The following is a 25,166-nucleotide window of genomic DNA, read 5'->3' on the forward strand; positions in this document are numbered from 1 at the left end:
AAAGTTCAGTTCCTTTCTTCAATGGTTAATCAAGTATCAACATATTTGTTAAGGGTGCAATTAAAAAATATATTAGAATTATCAATAATTGTATCATAATTTCAAAATAAATCATTCACCTGTTTTCGTGTATATAAACGCGAAGTACTGTAGGTCAGCCTTATTGATATTAAGAACATTAAAACCAGTCTAAAACACCTTTTCCGCATTTTTAAAATTATAGTAAACAGTATAAATGTAATTATTTTTGTTCGGTTATTTTTATTTAAAGTGAAAAGGAAACCACAGACAAATGCAAACAAAACAAAAGTTTTAAACCTTAATTGACAGTCATTTCAGTTCACAATTGTCACAAAAAAATAATAGCGAAATAAGATCTACATGTGTGCACAATCTACCCGAGAAAAATAAAATTCATGTACAAGTAGGCATCTTAGCCATGCATGACAATGAACATGTATGCATCTGCAGTACTGTGCCACTCAAGAAAACAATTCCGAAACTGATCATGAGATGGGTCATGTGTGATCGTTCATTTTCATAGTGATATTTTCAACAAGACAAAACAAAAAAAGTACTAAAATAATTCTGGGACAATAGTGTAGCGTTTAGGGCTAAAAGTGAGGTCATGGGCGGTCTATAAATAGCGGGGTCAACAATCCACATCTACTGCGCCGAATCACCGGACATGCAAATCGTTTCGGATACAAGGGGGTGCCTATATTTATGCACCATTTTAGAATCTTTATTTACTACAGACATAAACCAATATGTAGTGTATTTCAGATTATGCACTGCTTCATTGGTGAGAGACACATTTTATTAAGTATTTCACAGTGTTCACATAGAAAATGGTCCTTGAATGCTTAGGTGTGCCAATACACCGGACAGCACTGTACAGGATTGTACGCCCCTCCAAATACAAATTTTGGAGGGGCGTATATTCCCATACACCCTGTCAAAAAATGACAAATATAGTTCCACTGAAAAGAGTGCCCATTTCTTTATTTTATTTTGTTGTAATCACAGCTTATTTGACTGCTAGGTAACTAACAATATAGCCTTGGCTAATGACGGCTGACTATACTTACATGCCTGACAGCAATATTTTGGTGGGAAATCCCAGTGTAAGCCCAGCACACCCAATTTAAACCTTTCTGTACATAGCACAGATTACATCTAGTGTAGATATAAAACTGATAAAAATAATCTAAAATTTTATAATCACACTGTAATTGTTGGATTTAAAATCTGCAGCTGAAAAATATTAATTCAAACTTTTGCCAACATGCACCTTCCCACAAATAGGACATCACATATACTATATATAGCTCTTTGATATACCAGTCATGAAGCACTGGCTGGAATGGGGGGAGGGGGGATAAAGCCCAATGGTGATACCACAGGACTTTGATATTGCAACTTAGGTAAGTGCTATAATCACATGGCTATATCCACCTCCCATTTCACAAAAATAATGTATTTACCTGAACTGATAGATGGAATAGCAACAGATGACATATTCAGGTTTCTTGCCTCACACAGACATCTCAGTATGGTCTTACAGAGATCTTCCAGACATTCTGTCTTGTCCTTATAATCATACCAGGCTGGTCCAACAGCATGAAGCACCTTCTTGCAGGGTAGTCTTCCAGCTGTGGTAACTGCAACACCAGTCACACTGATTACACCATGCTCTCGAATATACTTGTTTCCTTCCTTGAGCAAGTCATCACCAGCTGCATCAGCTATAGCTCTTGCTACTCCTGCTCCATGAGCTAGCCTACCATTAGCAGCATTTACAACAGCATCCACCGACAGCTGAGTGATGTTACCCTTGTACACCATGACATCAAGCAGTTTTCCTCTGACAATGGGCTCGACTCCAGTAGTATGTGCACCTGACATGGTCACTTTTTTAATGACTGATGTTGCTTCAGCTTTTTGTTCGGAGTCCATGGTTTTAATGGATGAAGTAAGAGTTCTGTTTGCTCGAGATCGGCTCTTTATTTGGCCCAAGCTTACTTTAATTTGCTGTTTTGCTTTGTCAATTATAATCCGGTCTTCACCAAAAAGAGTAATAATCTGTTGATCTGGAATATGAGCACAATAAATGTCTGGTGTAGAATCTTGTACATCTTTGATAACCGATGTGATTTTCTCTTGATTGGAGTTCGCACCTTCAAGGGGAATATCCTCTCTGAAAAGTGCCTGAATTCTGCGTTGTAGTTCTTCATCTTCTGTTTTAAATATTAACTGCAGTTTACCAGTTTCAAGTTCATTCACACGTATATCTTTCCCCAGCTGTTCTCCAATAACATTTAGCCTTTTGGCTGCTTCAAACTGATGTGAATCAACTTCCAGTTTAGTTACGTTTTTCTCAAGAATCTGGTTACAATAGTTATAAGCTGCTACAAGTTGAAAAAAATTGCATCCATTCCAGTTTTTTTCAGAAATATCAAGACCTGTCTTTAGCTTGAACTCGTGTGTGAGTCTCTCATCTTCCATGATTTGATCACAGGCTTTTTGACTGATTTTGCACTTGATGTTTATCCGATTCTAAAAAAATAAATGAACATTTTATATGCATTACAGGCTTTAATATTCATTCATATTCTTATCAGACTACCAATAATTTAAAACATGTTACATGTAAAAATTAACAGAAATAGAGGATAATAAACATATTACCAGTTATTATCAATTTATATATCGGGTGAATTAATTTAGTAACAAAAGGTCCATGGGCCTAACTGGTCACCTGAGTAAATTGTTGACCACACCTACCAGACTCAAGAAAACAATTTAATATAATCATAAAGAAATTACACTTAAACATACAGATTCCTGAGTAAAGATTTTAATAAAAGTTTTCAATAAATTTGTGTATGCATGTGCATCAAATAAGCCATGCATTCTTGTGTAGTAGGAAAAACATTTTTTTTTTTTTTAGCATAGTGTTTCTGTTCACACATCTCCCTCCCATGAAATCACAAATCAGCAGTTTGATTCTCATCAAATGTAAAACGCCCTATTATGGGAATGGTCAATAGTAATCATGCACTTATTAATAAATAAACGGTTTCTTACAAAAGGTTTAAGTGAACATTTCTCATTAAAAATATATTAATGTTTAGTGTATATTCAGATTCAATTAAGAATTAACCGCAAGTATGTTTTGGTTCATACTTGCATGAACCAAAAGATAATTGTCGTCAATTAAATCTTATAATTATATTTATACATGCTTAATTTAACAGTAAATGTACCAATTTTTTTTTTTAGTTTTAAATATGCCTGTAGTATTGTTTGTGCAAACGTCATTGATACTTGTGTCGCATAAGAATGCAAACATTCATTCACTATTATTTGTATTTAGTAAATGACGTCATTTTGAAATGTGACACCATTTCCGCTAGTTTTAGCTGTGTGCATTTTGACGGCTTGTTATGTAGTAAGGATTTGTCTGATTTGTGTTCAGTTTATATTTCATGAATGTGAATGAAGGGAACGTGTCAAACATTTACACTATCAGGGGAACCATTTAATATTCATCAACAACTGTAGAATAACGTATATAAGTAAGTTTTAGGCATGAACATACCTACAGGCTACATTTCTTTGGCCACCCTCAGTCATTACACTAGCGATGACTTTTTGCATCAATGTGTATGTCTACTCTGCTATAGCATTTTCCATTAATTTATCGTATGAAAAATTGCACTACTATGTGGTATTTGTGTCATAAAATTGTATTACTTTTTGTATCTTTCATGTGTTTTCTTCAAAATATCTAAATATGGTTGCCTGAATAATGCAGCTAGTTACAGAAAGGTAGTGTGAATTTGGGGGGGGGGGGGGGGGGGGGGAGAGGAAGGCATGGGTTAAATTTTTTCGGTTCATTAAGATATGAACAAAAAAAGGAAGCACCCCTTGACCAATCAGTTTGCTGTAAAGTATATAGACACAAAGAAAATTTTATTATAAGTTTATGATTAAAATTTCAAGGAAATGTCAGTTTTGTTTTATTTTAACTACAGTGGAACCTTGTTAGTCCGGACTCCAGTAGTCCGGAATCCTCACCTTACGGATGGTTTTATCACAAAACGAAACGACCACCCAGTAAAGTTATTCGTTAATCCGGATATTCAGCTTCCGGAACCGGACGGTCATAATTCTGAACCAAATGTAAAAAGTAAAGGCAAATTGCTTCGTTTGACCGGTCGCCGCTGATTGAACATAAAAGTAATCCGCCAATTAACGCTCAAGGAATCGACAGAGATAAAATGGCTGCACGGGGTTTCACACCGCAGTTTATTTAACCATTCACCTGTGTCTATTTAGTGTCAGTCAGATAGAGCACAAGTGTTCACAAGTGTTTGATGTTTTTTTAAATATAATTTATTTGATCTATGACCAGACTGGCTGTTTTATTTTATGAAAAAAAAGAAGAGTATTTTATTTATAAAAGTGGGTAACTCTTGATCATACCCTACGGTACCCCATGACCTCGTTTTGTAACTACCCTCCTAACTTACCGTACCTGTATGATTTATTACTGAATACTGTTCATATTTGTTTTGGTGTCCAACTCAAGAGTATTGCCAGTCACCCAAAATAAAAACAAAGGAAACGTCTTTATATGTTATTGCTATCAAAACACTGGCTCGCGACTCTTTCACAAGTGGAACAATGCTCATTCGGTTTTGGGAGAGTTGTATTTCTGTGCTAGGGGTGGAGGGATGTATCATGTCGGCGCTAGTATTATATCAGTAGATATAGCAGAAATGAATTATAATTTCGCCATTTTATATGTTTAAAATATAATCTGTAAACGTAAAAACTTTAAGCTAATAATGATTGTATACAAGTAAGAAACAATATGCATTCCTCAACAACGTACCCACTTCGTGGAACTGAACTCAACCACGTGGCCTAGATTTACAACATTAACCGGTACGACTAATAAAATTTAAAACTTGTTGTCGCTAGTAATCAAACATTTAGTATCAACAATGTAACATGTCTTAAACAGTATTTCATTTTATTTAATCGCATTTTCTAACTTTAAGACAAGCACCTGGCAGTACACTACTGAATAGTAGACTGGCCTCACGGACATGCAAATAGCGCCTTATTCACACCACGAGACGGATCAACAGAACAAAACTGGTTGAAGAAATGTCTGGTTCTAAAAATCAAATGTGTCGTTTTTATTTTGTTCGTGAATCAAGGGAGGTATCACGTACATTTCAGTAATCCTGAAATTCGTTAATCCGGACGTTTTTTTTAATAACCAGTATGTCCGGACTAACGAGGTTCCACTGAACATGTATGTGGGCAGAATAACAATTTGTAAACAATCTTGACTTTTTAATGCTGCATTATATAAAGCAAGAAATACACAACTACCACATATATAAAACAGCTAGGCTAAATATGAATCATGGTACAAAATATACCAGATCATTTTTAACACAGTATCAGAACCAAAATGTGAACAGAGCAATTCATGTGCCTTATAAAATAAGTCTTACCGGAAATACTTCTTGTGGGTCATAATTTGAAAACACTTTATGACCCCTGCACTTTTCAAAATCTGAATAAGGAAAAAAGAATAAGGATATTCTTTATGTAATGCGCACAAAATCACATCAAACAACAAAATATAGTATAATAGTCTAGTCCAAATTTCTGAAAATGTTAATGCTGTAGACATTTTCTGTTAAAAATAATCAAACAAACTTTTTAACATAATTTAAGGGTGCTGATTTCAAATACTAGTATGCTGTTTGCCCAGTTTGATTTTGAGGTTTTATAACCCCCAAAATTCCAAAACAAAATGGTAGCTATTCAAGATGTTCCAACTACACATTTTGGCAATAAGACTTATAGTTAATATGTGACATGTGGTTTGAAGGTTGATAACAAATTCAAACCATAATGCACAAATAATAATTCAAAAACAAAAAATGTCTGCCCAATTAAATTTTGAGTTAACTAAAATTAAAAAATCAAAATGGTGGCTATAGAACTAAATGAACCATTCCAAAATTATGACAACACGTAATATGTTGCATACTGTTTAAGGGTTGCACAACATGTTTAAACCATAATACATATTTCATAAATTCAGAAAAAGATGTTTGTCTAACTAAATGTTTGGTTTTAACCCTTACAAAGTAAAAACAAAATGGTGACTATACAACATAATCCAAAAAACCCTTGGTAATTTAATATTTGGCATACTGTTAAAAGGGAGAAAACATTTTCAGTATTAAAATGATAATTTAGAAATATTGGTTTCATATGCATGTAGTGTCTGACAGACTCAAATATGAATAATGCACCACAAAAACTTGAGAATATGGCATTTTTCACTTGCACAGTGGGGAGCTGGAGAAGTGTATACACTAATTCTCCAATTAAAAGTTACTGCAGTAACTTGGAATTAAACTGCAAATTGAACCAAAGTTTCACAAAAACTTCATAACCCTCACTTATAGTCTAATAATTATACTGTTGTTATGATGACCAACATGATAGCCACACTTAACTTGTATAATCAGCACTGTTTCTGCATTCGATGTGACTTAGATCACTGCATTTGCATATTCCTATAGAAGATAGACCTTATTTCTACAACTATATCGCTGGCTGAAACATTCTTTGGTGAATTAACATATTATTTCAGAACACACTTGTGAGATGGGTAGAAAAATCTCCATAAATTTTAGTACAAGAAGGGGGCAGTCTGCTTATCTCACAGCCTGATAATAAGCATGTTTGGACTAATCCATAGTTGATAGTAATGTTTCTTGGGATCAAGGTTTGCAGAACAACACATCATGAGCCTTGTCGTATGTATTTGTATCAGGGATATTGTACAACCTGCAGATTAATGTCTCTGTAGACTTTTTCATTGCCAGATGTTGCAGCGAATCATTATAAACTCCAAACACTTTCCACACCGTTTTCTTGCCATGGTCTAGAAGTTATGATACACTGTCATATATTCTTTTGTTACATGGAATGCTGGCAATGTTTGTATAGTAGTTGCTGATGAAAGTAAAGTTTGTTTTGTTTTAACGACACCACTAGAGCACACAGATATATTGTGTTAATCATTTGCTGTTAGATGTCCAATATTTGGTAATTCTGACATAATCTTAAAAAGAAAACCCACTACACTTTCCCCAATAGGTCAGGTCATAGGGCTTAATGTACACATTCAGAGCATGCTGTTGTAGAGCACTCCTGACGTGGGTGCAGGTGTCGGATCACTGGGCTATGTCTCACCCATGAAGTTCACTGACTGGAACATATTTGGGCTTTTTTGATGTTCCTGCTTTCATCCAAAGTTTGGTATAGTGCATTTTACCAAAATGAGCAAGCAGTAAAATGAGTATATCTGCATGTGTCAAAACAGACACCGCAGATGTGTTAGTATTGGTGTGAATACAGTACAGCACGAATAGCATATCTCTTTCTTCATAATTGGCTGCAAGTAGTGATGTAACCATTTCTGGATCTTATGAATTCACTGCTGTGACTTCCTTAAATCCTCCAACTGATTTGTTCTCATTCACATGAGTATACGTTTGTCAGATAACATCCCAATGACAAACATTTGGTCAATTGCTTGGGAATGAATCATGTCGAGAGTTACAGGTTCATTTGTGTCCGATGCTTGCTTTGGTGGAATGTCCCTAATACCTGTTAAAAGTCACACCAATTCTGCTAAAATTTTCAACAAGGCATATCTTTAACTTCTCAAAACAGATTTATTGCCTGTATGCAAGCTTCCTTTCATCGCAGCAAGTGCCACTAGTACTGGTAGTTGTTCCAAATTAACAGATCATCCTGCTTTATGGGCAGTGATACATGTAAGTGTTTGTAATGTTTCTGTCAGTGTTAAATGGCTGTGGGTTTGCTTTTTCACAACATACAGTTATGCAAATGTGACTGCTTTGGTCTTATGCAAAGAAGTATTGATATCAACATGTGATGAACATTCAGGTGGTCTAAGAAGAACCTGCTCCACAAACAAGTCCTGGTCAATTATTTTTGCACAAAGAGGAGATCGTTTAATTATTCCATGTTGCCAAATCTTGAAGATTTCCATTGTTTGAGTTGAAATATGGGCTCTCAGTATAGGATATAAGACTGAGCCAATTTGCACAAATTAATGCTGAAGTTGTTCTCAGTATTCCTACAATTTCACCACCTTTTCCCCCCAAGAACCATTTAACTATTTCTGACTGAATGAGATCCACTTGGTTATGTTGTGGTTGGTTCCTTTGACCAGAAAATGTCTGTTGTAAAATTCTTGAAAGATTTCTGGAGGACATGTTGTATTTCTGCTTCATCTAGCGTAGTGTGTATGGTCATTAATTTATCCTATAACTTACCCATGTGGTAATTTAGTGTATTAACCCAGTTAATAATGGTATGCAAATTTGCAAGGTCTCTAGGTAATGGGTTGCTGTGGATGGGTCATTTGCTTACAAGCCAACAAGACCTGCATGTGTACCTGAGCGTAATGATTTCAAAGATTTATTTAAAATGTGTGACGTCAAACTAATTTGCGCTAATCATATTACCGATGATGGCAACTTTAGTACTATGATTGACTAAAAATTGAATTAAAATGTTATTTTAGAAGTGTTATAGGATAAATAGAATTGGCTACTCATATTTGTTAATATGTAAAATATCAACCTCGTCTAGTTAATTGGTATTTGTCGAATTTCTGTGTAAACCACCACAGTTTTAAAGTCCCATCCAGCTACCGTTAATTTATTAGGAGCAAAACTCTTCCTACACTGGATGCTGTCTATTCTGGACTTTGGATGCAAATTAAAGGACAAAAGAAGGGTTTTGCATTGTCTTACAATGGTGCAATGGTGAAGCGACCAAAAAAACGGCAACATATCGAACTCTCCATAAACATAAAGTGAAATTAATCGATCAATTTTCATCAAATCCTGTGTAAACAGAAATATTTAGCTTTAAAATTCAAGATCAGAAGACAGATATACAAATACATAATGACTATTACCGGCAATTGTATGAAGACAATATACTGGTAGTGAGAAAATGAATAATCAACAGCAAGTTCGAATATTTGAATGGTTTCTTAGAAATGCAAATATCTTTCAGGTTTATACCAATCACTAAAACAAGCATTGCTTAGCCTTGCTTTCACAGATGTTTTACACATAGTCCAAACGTTTGGTTAAAATAACGTTTTATTTATGTTGGTATTTTCTGATCAGTATATATCGCAGGAACCACAACTCTGGACGAACTCTGTCAACACCTGTACTCTGTCTAAACGGGCATATTTCATCGGTACCAAGTGAATCCGGTTTAGACAGAGTTCACTGTATATAAAAAATTAAAAAAAAAAAAAATGCATGCATAGAAAACAATTAGGGTTGGTCCTTTTTTTCTGTGTAGGGCCAGGTTCTGAGGAACACTTTTGTTTTAATAGGTCTAAGTGATGAAATAAAAAAACACCACCTCTTCCCTTTCCTCTAGAACTTTATGTAATTGTTGACACCTCTTACATTTAACTTATGCCAAAAGCTGGCCAGTATTGAAATTTCAACAGAAATCCCCACCCATCCCTGGAAAGGTGTTATACTATATAAGTGTATGGATATATGTTTTGGAGTTAATTATGAGATGACCACTCAGTCAAGACAGTTAAATTTGTGCAATTATCACATGAGAAGCTCGGTGCTTGCATAAATCATGTAAAGTCAGTTGGATTAGTGTCCTGGTATGTGAAGAGAAACACAGCCGGCCACTGCATTTTTATTTGAGCTAGATAATGTAAATTTAGATAAGTGAGCATAGCGAAACGATAGTGGTATAGTAGGTCTTATATGAAGAAGAAGGAAGGAAATGTTTTATTTAACGACACACTCAACACATTTTATTTATGGTTACATGGCGTTGAACATATGGTTAAGGACCACACAGATATTGAGGGAGGAAACCCGCTGTCGCCACTTCATAGGCTATTCATTTTGATTAGTAGCAAGGGATCTTTTATATGCACCATCCCACAGACAGGATAGCACATACCATGGCCTTTGATGTACTAGTCGTGGTGCACTGGCTGGAGTGAGAAATAGCCCTATGGTCCCACCGATGGGAACAGATCCCAAAACCAACTGCGCATCAAGCGAGCACTTTATCACTGGGCTACGTCTCGCCCTCAGGTGCTATATGTACCAAACAGAACTAGACCATCTATTCTAATTGCTTAAATAATAAAAATACTACAGAAGCCAATTTTATTACCTTCATCTTTTTCAAAAACAATAATTGCTTCATCTTTCGACGTCAGTGGATGAGGATGCAAAATTGCACAAGGAATAATCTTGCTTTGCCCCAGTGTTCTCCATAGACTGTCCATATTTTTGTTAAGTGACTTGATATTTCTAAGCACGATACAGGACTTAACACTTGTTGCCTTCTCAGATTCCGAAGGTGGCCTAGATTTAAAAACATTTAAAGTAGCATGTAAAAGGATACAGTGTAAAATAAATTCATCAAAGATAAATTCACAAGCAAATATGAGACAAGTAAATTGTTGTAAACTACATACATGTATATGGTGGTTTTAGCTAACTGTAAAAATATGGACATTTGATTAGATATTTTAATAAAAAAAAGAAGTTTGTTTTGTTTAATGACACCAATACAGCACATTGATCTATTAATCATCAGCTATTGGATATCAAACATTTGGTAATTCTGACTCGTATAGTTATTTGAGGAAACCCAGTACAGTTTTCTAATGCAACAAGAGAGCTTTTACATACACCATCCCACAGACAGGATAGCACATACCATGGCCTTTGATATACCAGGTGTGGTGCACTGGCTGGAACGAGAAATAACCCAATGGGCCCACCGATGGGGATCGATCCCAAACTGACCGCACATCGAACAAGCGCTTTTCCACTGGGCTACATCCCGTCCACTATATTTTAATAACTTGTACCATTTGAAAACATTGTAGTTCAATAATTAATCTATAAAACTTTTCCATCATCACTGTGACCTTTTGGATTAAAACAAACATTTAGGCCCAGAAGGACGAAGAGAACAACAAGGTTTCCGCAGAATTAAATGTCTCACCGACCATAAACTAACTTGATTACTAAACAAATAATTTGTGGTGTAACATTCAGGATTAATCTACATGTAGTTAATTTTAAAAAATCATTTAAAATTATTATTTTTAAAATTTAATAATTTTACTTTTTAAACATACATGTACAAGATGAATATATTCACAGACGCAATTATAAACCAAGTTTCAATGATCTAAGACTTATAGGTTGTCAGGAATGAACATAAACATGAAAACTAATTAAAGTGAAGCTATAAATGCAGAAGTTTACATTGCCGCCATCAGAAGACTAAAACCTATATTTTGCCTTTGACTCTGTCAAGGGGAGATGAAAATGGGACTAAACATATACCAATTAAACTACTTTTGAAAAAACGTAAACATCAGAGATTGCCCGGTCTGGGACTGATTTGTTGCTGGGACAAATTGTCATAGTCCTGCAATGCAATGCATACATATTATTAAATGACAGAAAACAATTCCACAGTTCTTACATAAACATCATTCTAAGTAGTAGTTACCTCATGCTTTTATGAGAGATTTGTCTTGTTAGACCATGGTTATTGCGGCTGTTTAGTGATGGGTGTAATGATCAAGGGCATATACTCAACGGTCGCAAAAACGTTGTTTAACAAGACAAATCTAGAGTGACAGATGAAGTAACTACCTTGCACCATGCCCCCATTACCACGCCTTTGTGATGTCACCATGGTTGCGAAGAAGTTTTGTAATTTGACTACCTTGAATCACGCCTTCATGACATCACCATGGTCACGAAGAATTTGTTAATTTGATTATAGTGGGCACATTCCACCTTGGTTGAATTATATGGGGAAACATGGTGGGAATACTTGAAACCATAAAACCTTGCATGTTAAGAAAAAAATATTTTGGGATGTAAAATATAATGTAGAATATGGCCACAGCCCATTTGCAAAATGTGATAAATTGCATGTTGCTACTTCAGTGGGGGCCATCTTGGACTTATATGACCTGGCAATTGCTTGATTAGTATTTGGTGTTTCAAAATGTATACTGTGTCCCTAAAAACAAGTTGCAGATTACAACAATATCTGATACAAAAAGGTTGCTAAGCACACACATGTAGTCGAATAAGACAAAAATATAGATATACCGGGATAATGTCGGTCTCTTGCAACCATCATTCGCGGGCATTTAATTGTTTGACAGTTAAATTATCAAAGTACAAAAAAATAATAATTGCCTAATGTGGAATAACATTCTGTACTTTTATTTCTATATTTCTTGAATGAATTGATCATATGGACATTGCTAGCTTCTATAAAGACGGTGTAAATATATAGAGGATATTTTTTGTCAAATATAATTTAAATCTCATCAAGTGAAGTTTGCAATCATATCATGGAATTTTCTATTTATTATATAACTTTTGAAAATTTACATTTATTTTTAAAATGCCAGCAGCAAAATAGTTCCGGCTTTCTCACAGTGAAGATTAACACTTTCTACAGTGACGATAACACATTTTAGAGTGAAATAGTGAAATTTTCACTCTAAAATGTGTTATCGTCACTGAGTGACTGATAACACTTTTATTTCACTGATATTTTGAGATATTTCACTAAATATTATATAATAATATTTAACACCCATGATAAATAAATGCAATGATGAAGACTACATGTACCTCTTCTGTTGTTTTTATAATTGGTGATATAAAATCTACTTTCTTATGAATTGAAAAATAAACAATGATGGCAAGTAAAAATAATCTGTTCTGAACACTTAAATCTGTAACAAATTTGGTACCAAATACTAGTACTTCTAGTAATTGGCTTTAGTTGGAAATTGTCAACATGATGAAAAATAAAATACATTTTGTCTTCAGTTCTCAAATAAAATGTAACTTTTATTGTGTGTATCAAACAAACAAATAGGACTTAATAGAATAGAGGCTGTTAAAAATACTGGTTAAATAACATAATGGTTAGGTTTTGAAAACTAGAATGACCAATGAGTTTTCATTAGTATTGTATTTCCGTAAATGCTGATACTTTATTGTATTGTTTTAGAATTTTTGTTGTTGACTGTATATTGGCCGACTCCTCTTCTCATGATGAGATTTAGAAACTTGAAAAGTCAGCTAATATATACAGCAATATATACTGAACAAAAAAAGAAACTTCCGATTTGTACATATAGTATTGTGTTGTGTTAAAGAATTCATTGTGTAATAAAATTATATAGGTAGTATTAGCCTTGAGCTGTATTATCAGGATTCATGAATTTTATCGATTATTTTTGCACTGTTAATCGTCGACAACCTGAAATTCAATTTGCACGTACATGCATGGTTCGACATGTCTCGTGTAGTATTCGGTCAATTTGTTTTACTTGTCTTACTGACATTGTTGTCAAGTGAACGAAAACGCTTCAAAATTTGTAAAAAAATTTAAGTTTTTTACAATGTAGCATTTTTAGTACCGGTATGCCAAGAATACCCAATAATTTACGCGAACGGGCAATTGGCATGCTTGATGCTGGCATGTCGACAGAAGACATTGCAAGGCATGTTGGGAGTTCTAGTCGAGCAATACGAAATCTTCGCGTAAGATTTCGAATGACAGGAAGCACCAACGACGTGCCACATCGTGGACGTCCGCGTGTTACAACGCGTGGTCAAGACCGCTAAATCATGAACACGCATTTGCGCAATCGATTCCAACTTGCCACTGCTACTGCTGCTAACACACCTGGGCTTCATAATAACCGAATCAGTGGGCAAACTGTTCGTAATCGTCTGCGGGAGAACGGTTTACATGCACGACGTCCTTACGTCGGATGCGTTTTAACGCAACGTCATCGTCTAAATCGTCTTAATTGGGCACGTGTACACACTCGTTGGATACGGCGACGCTGGAATACCGTTCTTTTTTCGGATGAATCCAGATTTTCTTTACAACGTGGTGATGGCAGGGTGCGCATCTACCGTAGGAGAAATGAACGCTATGCTGACTGTTGTGTTCTTGAACAAGATCGTTTCCGGGGGTGGGGGTTCTGTCATGGTCTGGGCAGCCATTGCCCATGGTTATCGTTCACCACTAGTCATCACTGATGGCAATTTAAATGCTCAACGTTACCGCGATGACATTCTCGCTCATCACGTCATTCCTCTGTTCCATAACAACACCAACATCTCGATTTTTCAGCATGATAATGCCACCTCTCATACAGCTAGAGACACTGTAAATTTTCTTAGGACAAATAACATTGATTTCATTGATAACTGGCCTGCTATAAGTCCTGATCTCAACCCCATCGAGCATGTCTGGGATAGTCTGGACAGACGATTGAGGCGTCGTCCCAACCCACCCGCTAACGTCAACAAACTTCGTTAAGCGCTCATTCAGGAATGGAACAATATTCCACAGGCAGAAATCAACACTTTAGTCAATTCTATGCGCCTGCGATGCACTGCAGTGGTCAATTCAAGAGGTGATCATACCCATTATTAAGTGGGTGGGTTTATTTTTAACCCCTACCACACTTGGTCAAAATTTCTCCCAGTTTCTGTTAACCTATGGCCATGATTTTTGCACCAAACGATGCATCATGGAACACTCTTTAAACGCATATATAACAATTATTCCCCTGGTTTGTTTTCATCAAATTATGTTCAAGCAATGTTAGCGGAAGTTTCTTATTTTGTTCAGTATATTATAAGCCATTCCACTATTTATGAAAGACAATATTATAACAGTGCAGACAAGAATTTTAAAATCATATTATTTACCTTTCACTCCCCTCTTCTCCACTAATAGGATTCTGTACTTCTAGAATAAAGAAAATGAAATAATTGCATGGTTACATTTTCACATCCAATATGTTTCAGGAAGATGATCATACGAAATATGTTTAGAACTGTCAATGTATATAAACCATATGCATGGTGCCTGAAATACACATTATCACATTGACAGGGTGATTTGAACTAGTGTTTTGGCAAAATTATTATGAAATATGCTAAATTCTACTTAATATTTGGTTGTTGTCATTTTGTGAGTGCCATATATCTTATCCTAAATAATATGCAAATGGTTTCAGCCAGGTCAATTAACCCAGAAATGTACAGCTTTCAAAGAATGGCTGAAGCATGATTAAAAACATACACATTTATCTATACAGCTTTCATAATTTAATAAGTATAACTTTGCACTAATTACTTTCGGCTGATCACTATGAAAACCACCCAATTTTAAGCATTAATTAGTATGTAACCAGCATTTAATTTGTTATTAACAAAATTGCTAAATATGACACACAGCTGGAACCTTTTAAAAATACCTTCAAAATACATTTGCCATAACGCTAATTCTATAATAACACATTTAATGAGCCTTTATTTTGCTGAGTTTTGTTTAGCTTTGTCACAATAAAATTTTGATACAAATACATATTTTGAGATGATTGTTCACTAATTTCAAGCAGTTAAGAATATTTTTTGGTCCAGCTTAATGTAAAACTTTTACATACTTCAATCATATCTATGGCAATGCACATTCTCATGATCTTCATAATGGGTGTTTGATTTCAATTTATGTTGATTTCAGTTTTGTATGATTAAGAACAACTATACAGCTAGATTCAGCCAAACATACTAGTATTACAGATTTTTCTTTAGGGCCTACTATTTTTAATCAAGGAATTTTTGGGAAACCACTGTATACACTCTAAACATTGCGACACATTGGAATTTTAATATTCTCAATTTTAATATTAAGCATGTAACTGATTAATCTGTTTTTATTTATAAGTTAAATATTATATATACATTGGAAATTTTGTATTGAAAAAGTCATTTTTGGCAAATATTTATGCTTGGCAACAATGGTGGAATGTTGCGATTATTTGAGGAATTGATAGCTGATTGTCACAGCTAATTTGATAATACATTATACTGTTTAACCAACAATGAAAATCATAAAATATTGGGATATGAATCATTGCTAGTTTTCACTAGAATCGATGGAACTTTAAGAATGGTGCTATATAAATGTTACGTACCTTCACCCACTCTCTCATGTTCTTGAGATGTTTTACTTTCTTGATTCATGTTAGTTACTTGATCTCTATCACTTTCTTGATGTCTATCACTTTCTTGATGTCTATCAGTTTCTTGCTCTCTGTCAGTTTCTTGCTCTCTGTCAGTTTCTTGCTCTCTGTCAGTTTCTTGATGCCCGCCAGTCTTTTGATTCTTGTCATTTGCATCAACGGAAGATCCAGATTCTTTCGGATCATTTCTCTCTTCTCGAGGATGTTGTTCACCAGTCTGCACAAGAAAAGAAACTAGAAAAATAACTAACATGAATTTCTGAATTTTTAAAAACAAAGTTTTTTGCCATGAATTTTCACTTTTATAGTCATTTGACACACCCCTGTAACACACAAGAATGCATTGAAAGCTTTTTGAGCTGGAATAAGGAGAACAAATATTTAAAAAAAAAGGAAAAACAGTGGGGGTGAATTTATAAGTCACAGAATGTATACAATTAGATAGTTTTCAAAACTATAGTATGTCACATTTTCCACAACGTACATGTACATGTAGTAATTTTCTGCATTTTATTAAAGGATAACATTCAGTTGTTATTGATGTAATCCAGATGGAATATTCGATAAAAGTAGAAAGTTGTAATTATATTACTGTACAATTTTAAGACTCCAATAACTTAATTACATGTATATTTAACAGTTTTTGGGTCAGACTACTGAGTGTGATCCATTAATGTGACAAGTCAAGATACAATGTATAGACAACTTTTGTACCATGCAGTGTCCAAAATTCAATGTAAAAGGTATATGACAGAAAACCATAAGAAACGTAGTATTGTTTATTATCTTATAATATATTTTTCTGTACTTCTATATTTTTTTTTTTTTTTTTTTTTTTAATTTAAAGATCTTGGCCCGACTTGGGTCTGATTGAACAAGACTACTTTTTTTTTTAAATGTCCAACTTTCATCAGCCTTTAATTTCGCGTGAAATTTATTTTTATTTTCATAAATTTTATTCAAACACAAAAAACGCGCAAATAAATTCCACATGAAAATAAAGTATTTTACAGTATTAAGTTGCATTTGGCAATAAATGGAAAATTGTTTTGTGAAAAAAGATTATCAGATTGCATGCTCTGACAGAAAGCTCGCTGCATGTAGCTTGAACGGCCACCACCTAACCATAAGAACCGATCACATAATCTATTAGTATCAGGAGTGGAGAAAAGCCCTTTATTCCTGGTCTGGGACCAATTCTCGATGTTCGAATCCAAAATTATTTTTTGAAATATGTGTTTACCTAGCTTTGTCCAACTTTTCTTATTCAAAGATGTCAGTCTGAAGCACCTGTCTGTTTTTATTATTGGAACAAATTCCTATGTTTATTGGCACTGTTTTTGCATGTGTTTATTTATATATATCAATCAACTGATGTACATTTTGATTCACAAATGACTTGAACGTGTCATAAAAATTGGTCATTTGCATGCCTTACAGTTTAGTTTTTTCCATTAATTACATGTAGTAGCCAGTAATAGAAACAGTAAATATATATGATATTTGGGCCACTTTTTAATTAGACCTGCCCAGACAGTGTTTCTGTCAGAAAGAAATTTTTGGGTATGGTGCTATGGAACTGAATGCAGTCAGTCAACAAGGGGTATGGAGGGCCTCTCCCGGAAAGAAAATAGGTTAAGTTTAGGGTTAGGGTTAAGAAAAGCATACAGTAATGATAAGAATATTAATTTTGTCAAAAGCTTAATTTAAAAAAAACCCACATGTGTAAATGTTGTTGCACGTGCATAGTTTTCAGTCGACATACAGTTAAAACGTTAGCTTGGTACAAGTTTAAAAATCGGTATGCCTCGCAGGAATATGACATTAGAAGATAGGGGTAGGGCTCTTGCCTGGCTTCAAGATGGACATTCGCAAAGAAATGTTGCACAAAGACTTAATGTTAGCCAAAGTTTCATTGGGCGATTATGGCAGCGTTTTCAAGCCACAAATTATCTACAAACACGTCCCCGTTCTGGCCGGCCAAGATCAACAACAAATCGGCAAGATCGGTACGTTGTCAATATGGCCCTACGACAACGTACTGCCACGGCAAGAAGATTACGAGATAATCTTCGAACTGCTACTGGTACCCAAGTGTCGGATCAAACCATTCGTAACCATCTAAGAGAACAAAACCTGCGCAGTCGACGACAAGCAGTTTGCCCACCCCTTCTGCCACGCCATCGAGCCGTACGTTGCGAGTGGTGTACACGTCATCGTCGCTGGACATGTCAACAGTGGAATAGGGTTCTTTTTACTGATGAGTCATGGTTTACATCACAGGTTAATGATGCCAGGATAAGAGTCTATTGCCAACCAGGTGAAAGGTTTGCTGACGTCAATGTTCGACAACGTCACAGATATGGGGGTGGTACTGTAATGATCTGGGGAGGGATTTCTTTTCACCATAGGACTCCCCTTTACGTTGTGATGGGAAATCTGACTGGTGTTCGATACAGAGATGAAATTCTTCGTCCTTTGGTAATCCCTGCACTTGGAACCATAGGCCCAAACTCCGTCCTATAGGATGACAATACACAGCCGCATACAGCCAGGGTGGCAACGGAGTTCTTACAGCAGCAAGGGGTCATACATATGGATTGGCAAGCATATTCCCCTGACTTGGCACCAATAGAGTTGGCTTGGGACGAGTTGGGAAGAAGACTGCATGACAATTATGCCCCCGCTAACAATCTCCAAGAATTGGCACAGAACCTCCAAGCAGAATGGCAAGCAATCCCAGAGGATGGTCAGCAAGAGGTGGTTTTACTCATTACTGAAATTGACCTCACTTCTGTGACTTTTGTTTTTCAACCTGTTCATTGTTAACGAGTTCTATCAAATACTGCACCATCTTTTAAACAATTTTTTTCTTGATTCATGCATACCAATATGTTGTGTAACAGAAATACACTTTACACAAAATTTGTATTCTGTAATAGTAAATGTACAGTACAATAAACTACTGACCCGTAACTTGTTTTGACCGGCCTCAGTGGCGTTGTGGTTAGGCCATCGGTCTACATGCTGGTAGATACTGGGTTCGAATCCCAGTCGAGGCATGGGATTTTTAATCCAGATACCAACTCCAAACCCTGAGTGAGTGCTCCGCAAGGCTCAATGGGTAGGTGTAAACCACTTGCACCGACCAGTGATTCATAACTGGTTCAACAAAGGCCATGGTTTGTGCTATCCTGCCTGTGGGAAGTGCAAATAAAAGATCCCTTGCTGCTAATCGGAAAGAGTAGCCCATGTAGTGGCAACAGCGGGTTTCCTCTTAAAATCTGTGTGGTCCTTAACCATATGTCTGATGCCATATAACCGTAAAATAAAATGTGTTGAGTGCGTCGTTAAATAAAACATTTTTCTTTCTTTCTTTAACTTGTTTTGAGTAGTATATTTACTGTTCAATGTAGTGTATCCAATAATTATAAAAGGACTTGAAAATTATGTAAGGTTTCAACCTTGTTTGTTGTGATGGTCAGCAGAATAGCTACACCCATTATCTCTACAGCCAGTAGAGGTCATATTTATCCAATCAGCGACAACATTATTAAACGTTTAGTCTAAACACATACATGTACCAGCTCAGGCTGTCAAACACTCCAACGTTGTCATCTTTTATTAAGTTTTTTCTTCTTCATGTTTTAATGTTTATTGTTTTGTGTTCATGATTCATGATAAAAACATACAAACAATACTATGATTTATTAAAACTATTTGGCAAATATCATCTTTTAAATGTTTTTATAATTTTAATTTTTATTCCTATTTTTTTTCTTTCTTTGTAACCCTCCCCCAAACCGGTAGTGATGACATTATGTGGGATCGATTTAATTTTCCCCAACTCTGATCTGTAGCCATTACTACTGTAATTCAATAATCGCTAATTACATGTCGAGTTGCTTGCATTGTAATTTTGCTTTGGGTGTAAGATAAATTAGTGAACACAATTAGTGAGTTTGAATTTCTATGACTGAATTAGTATCATTTGCGATATCAGACCTAAACATGGATACCAGCTTTTCGTCGAGCCCGAGTGGAAAGAAACGAAAACGAAAAAGTTATCCTGCAGATTTTAAACGTAAAGTTGTTTTATGTGCTTAACAACATAGAAATAGGGAAGCCGGGTATATTTTTGAAAATATCTGAAAATAGTGACAGTAACAATGATTAGGGATGGGATGATTATTCGGTGTCACCGAAAACTGCAGTTTTAGGTTCACGGTTTGGTACACCGTTTCAGGATTTGCGAACCGTGGCTCATTTCGATTTTTTATTTGTATTATTTATTTTTTTAAATGGTACATCCTAATGACCCGTAAAGTATTTTGGCCAATCACAGCATTTGATTTCTTTAAACCTGACATGTTTGCATGGGCAATAGGTGCTGTTCAGATCCTGCACAAAACACGTGAATTTCTTGCCGGGACTGTAAACATTGTAACCTCCCAAAATAGGGACTGACCTCAGTGATTAATGCGACGAGAGAATAAACATTTTTAATATGTTTCATCTTAGTTGTCCAAATTGAAAAAAGTAAAGACGTGTTAACTTCAAGAATTATAAAATGGCACCCAATTTCCCAAGTACGCTTGTATTGGGACGAAATCGTCCGCAAATCCAGAACTACAATGTACGCAAACTACTTTGCACTTTTTTCCTTTAAATAATAATTCTTTGCAAATTGTTTTTTTTTCACTTTCAGTACAAAAAAGAAAAGAAAAAAAGTAACTAGTTAAATAATTAACTATTATATATTATATGCATGTACTTGTGCTTGCTTATCTTTTTGTTTGTTTTAATCAGTGATACCTTTTTATGTAGTCCGAAGGGCCATAGTAAGTGTGGTTAAGAGGTTAAGAAAAATATTGAGTTATGTTAACGTGCCCAGGGCACTATTTTTTTTACGTAACTTGTTTTGAGTTAAATAATCAACAGTAGGCCTATATATTATGTATTTGTGCTTATATCGAGTAATCCATACTTATAAATAAATACATATACTTCTCATCAAAGATTTGACATTATTAAAATAATAATAAACATTACAGAAATATGTCTTGTCATATATTTTCTTTTAGACTTCTATAATGTGTACATGACACCCATACATTATGTACTCCAAAATGCATCCAAAGACAACCGAATTAAAAAAATAATAATTTAAAACAAATACGGGAGACTATCCCTAGCATTATCCAGTAGTTTATAAAAATGTATGCATGATTATTGGCGTACTTGTACTACTTGTGAAAAGTATCGCGAATAAATCGAACCATAAACCAAAAACCGAAAATAAAACCGAAAATAAAAAACCAAACAGTCCCATCCCTAACAGTGACGATGATGGATGTTTCCCTATCTATTATATATGTAGCAGTGCGGCTGAAACAGACACAACTGCAGCTTTTTGAAAGCACATCGGAAAGTTCAGACTTTAGTGGTTGGGACTGATGACATGTACGGTACAGTACTGGTATATACCTGTTTTTGAGTTTGTACCTATAAATAAATTTTGACATGTCACACTTTCTGTTTCCTTTTGTTCTTTTTCTGAACGTTGAAATTTTGTGTACAAAAATGGGCCATATATGCCGCAGGGGATAGATTTTAATGTTTTAAAACATATTAGTCCACAGGCAATACACAAGAAAATATGGTAATTGTGTGAGAGAGCCAACAAGATTCTACTGTATGTTGAAACATTCCCAACATATTTTGTACAGTATTGGTTAGAGATGCTAAGACTGTAATACAATGGGGTGGGATTTAGCTCAGTTGGTTGAGTGCTTGTTTGAGGTGCTTGCATCGCAGGATTGAACCACCTCGGTGAATCCATTCAACTGATTGAGTTTTTCTTGTTCCAAACAGAGCACCACAACTGGTCAAAGGCCGTGGTATGTGTTTTCCCGTCTCTGCATTAGGAAAAAATAAAACAGGTTTCCCCTGATGATTACCTGTCACAATTACCAAATGTTTGAAATCCAATAGCCGACGATTAATTAATCAATGTGCTCTGGTGGTGTAGGTAAACAAAACAAACTCTTTTTTGGTACTAAAATTTTCATGATTGTACTGTTTACTACACACTTTTTAGTTACTGTTACATACCTGTCTAGCAAAGTTCAACAAAGGCTTAGCAGTTTTGTAAATGTCTTCCTCAGTTCCTCCAACAACTGAAAGCCACACAAGCTCTGATCCTTCATCATTCAATGAGAATGATGACCAAATGCTACCTGCAAACAAGTTAACGAAATATATTTAGAACAAATGCCTTGAAATTTTGTTAATTCTACTTTTCATTTGGAACGAGTTTGATTGAAACCTGCCCATGCAGTGGAACTTAAGAAGAAGTAATAAATGTCTTGGCAAATCAGAGATATCTATGGTGGCCATCTTAGATATCGAATTTGCCCGAAAAATTAAAACACTTTATGTCAGGGCCATAAGATTATCATTCGGACCAAGTTTGGAAAAACCTGCCTGGTGGAACTGGAATATAAGTAAAAAAATGTGAAATGTTGACGGATGCTGATGCCACATAAGTTCTCATAGCCTTTCTGGCCAGGAGAGCTAATAAGCTTAATATGTAGGATCAGCTGAAATAATATCTTTGACTAATTTTGACCTTATGCAGCTTATACAGACAACTTACATTTAGTAGCAAATTGCAGTAATTATTGTTGTTTGCTATCATTTTGGTTTAATCAAGAGCATGTAACCATTGTTGTGTGTTCAGTTAATTACTGACAAAGCAATCACACAAAGGTTTTTCAAAACAGTCTGTTTTAAGTCTCTTTAAGTTTAGCATCATGAAATATTGGTATCTTGTATGGCCTCACTAAATTCACTAAAATGTTATGTTCCTGATTTACAGTAAATATTCAGTCACATTCAATTTTTTGACTCAGGAAAAAGTGATGTAATAAGCTGTAACTGTGTGATGTTAAACAAATTAATGTTGCATACTCCAGGCATCTGAAATCCATGTTGTCCATCCTTTCTTCTGAGTATCGGCTTCACCAGTTTGTAGGTATTGAACCAAGGTATTGAAAATGTCAGGATTATTTATCACCAGTGTAACAAGATGAAGTTCAGTGCTGGCTTTCTGACTATTCTTGTCAACTAATGCATTGATAATCTGGTTGATAGTTTCATCAGGTCTTGCACCTAAATAGTCTAGATAAAACAAAAAGAAGTAATGAGTAAAATAAAATCTCATCCAAGCGTTTGTCAACTCAGCTGTACAAATTTAAAATCTGCTGATAGAGTATGCATGTATCAGGGCTCGCGCTGTCGTTCGCCAAAGGCGCCAATGGCGAAAAAGAAAGAAAAAAATTGGCGAAAGAATTTCCATGTTGGCGAAAAATTTGGCGAAAGACTTTCTTTTACCGTATAATTTTTTGTTTAGAACTTTCAACCGATTTTGTTTAGTGTTCCGGTTCGTACCAAATTTGAGCACGTGGCTGGTTTTCACTCTATTTTCGGAAACAAGCGAATATCGATCTAATACTCAAAATTAGAATACACAGTTAAAGATTTTAATGATAAAATATTAGATTATTATATAAAATGTGTTTTACCCAAAATAATATCTAAAGTTTTCTTTTATCTCAGAAAGCCTTCGTTTAATGTAGGTTAACAGTAACGAGAAACGGTGTCATGCAGAATAGGCCTACAGCGTAGGCCTTATAATGTTTGCTTATTTTAATAATCACGGTTATTAATGTTAACGGCATGCATTCAACATGTATAACAGCAAAGTCTGGAAGATCTGTAACTTGTTATTTTTACGTTGTAAAATCTTTGAACCAAAGTAGACTAATAAAAACAGACCGACAATGCGTGTCAATTTGAATACACATGCCAGTTCAGGGCCGAAAGACATGTAGGCCATCTCAAGGGCCGAGTTCAGTCAGACCGAGCGAAAACAAAACGTTCGCTAGACTGGTTTGTGCGCTTCACGTTAAACCAAATGGACACGACGAACACCAATCAAACAGTTCGTGAACGTTAGGAAGAATGTTCGTTGGCTGAACTGAACAGCTCTCGGTGGAATATACGTCACGCCTCAGTCAGCTGACACCCGAGTGTCAAGAGACATCGTTGCGGACATTAAACAATACGATTACGCAAAAGTAAATCTTGATGTAAATTTGTAGAAAAACAATAGTTATTTGCATCAATGAATACCTAACTGCAGTTTTTGTTTATTCCTTTGTCTTTGTTAATTTCGTACCCATGGTCGAGAGCACGCATGCAGATCGCGATCGCCGGAAATGAACATGCAGTATTTAAATTATACAAATTGCAGTTAAATGTACACTGAATAAAATTAGTTTACAATAATCATATTTGTTAGATAATTTTTGATATAAATTTGTAAGACTGAGGTGACATTTAATAAGTCAGACGGATTTTAAAAAGACCATAAATTTGTATTTTATTAAAGAGTTTTTTTTAAGTGTTTTTTTTAATAAATGGAGTATACTATGAAGTCGGCATTCTTAGCCGAGGTATTTTGTAAACAGAAATCACAACAAGCATTTAACACGATGCTGAAATCAACCGCAACAACATGGCACAAATTATGAAAATGTTTGGGGTGGGGAACTGATGGGTCACTCAAAAAAAAAAAAAAAAAAAAAAAAAAAAAACCCAATTCAAACTAACATAAAGTTTGCTATTTAAAGAAATAATGAGCTCTATATATAAAAAAAAGCTCTCAAATTTTTATTTGGAAAAAAAGGAAGAAACAAAGAAAAAACCCACACCATCCATAAACATCCAACCCACCCCCATATTTCTGTATGTTTGTTAATTTAATGTCATAGGCCTTAGAAGTGGGGGTGGGTGTGGGTGTATGGGGTACTGGCTTCAAACTCTGAAGATATTGCATAACCCTATCCCAACCCCA

At 35.2% G+C, this 25,166-nt stretch overlaps 1 protein-coding gene across 1 annotated transcript in view; it reads right to left on the reverse strand.

Annotated features, from left to right (window-relative positions):
* Positions 1 to 1,440: 1,440 nt before the first annotated feature.
* The window catches only part of LOC121383501, a 57,721-nt gene continuing 33,995 nt past the window's right edge, over positions 1,441 to 25,166 (reverse strand). The window contains exons 10-16 of the mRNA XM_041513572.1: positions 23,219 to 23,428; positions 22,361 to 22,485; positions 16,199 to 16,463; positions 14,928 to 14,967; positions 10,315 to 10,508; positions 5,538 to 5,599; positions 1,441 to 2,559 (exon numbers count right to left, since the gene is read on the reverse strand). Coding sequence (XP_041369506.1) covers positions 1,441 to 2,559; positions 5,538 to 5,599; positions 10,315 to 10,508; positions 14,928 to 14,967; positions 16,199 to 16,463; positions 22,361 to 22,485; positions 23,219 to 23,428 — 2,015 coding nt within the window. The remainder of the gene's footprint in view (positions 2,560 to 5,537; positions 5,600 to 10,314; positions 10,509 to 14,927; positions 14,968 to 16,198; positions 16,464 to 22,360; positions 22,486 to 23,218; positions 23,429 to 25,166) is intronic.

Source organism: Gigantopelta aegis, chromosome 10 (genome assembly GCF_016097555.1).
Source record: "Gigantopelta aegis isolate Gae_Host chromosome 10, Gae_host_genome, whole genome shotgun sequence".
Lineage (NCBI taxonomy): Eukaryota > Metazoa > Mollusca > Gastropoda > Neomphalida > Peltospiridae > Gigantopelta > Gigantopelta aegis.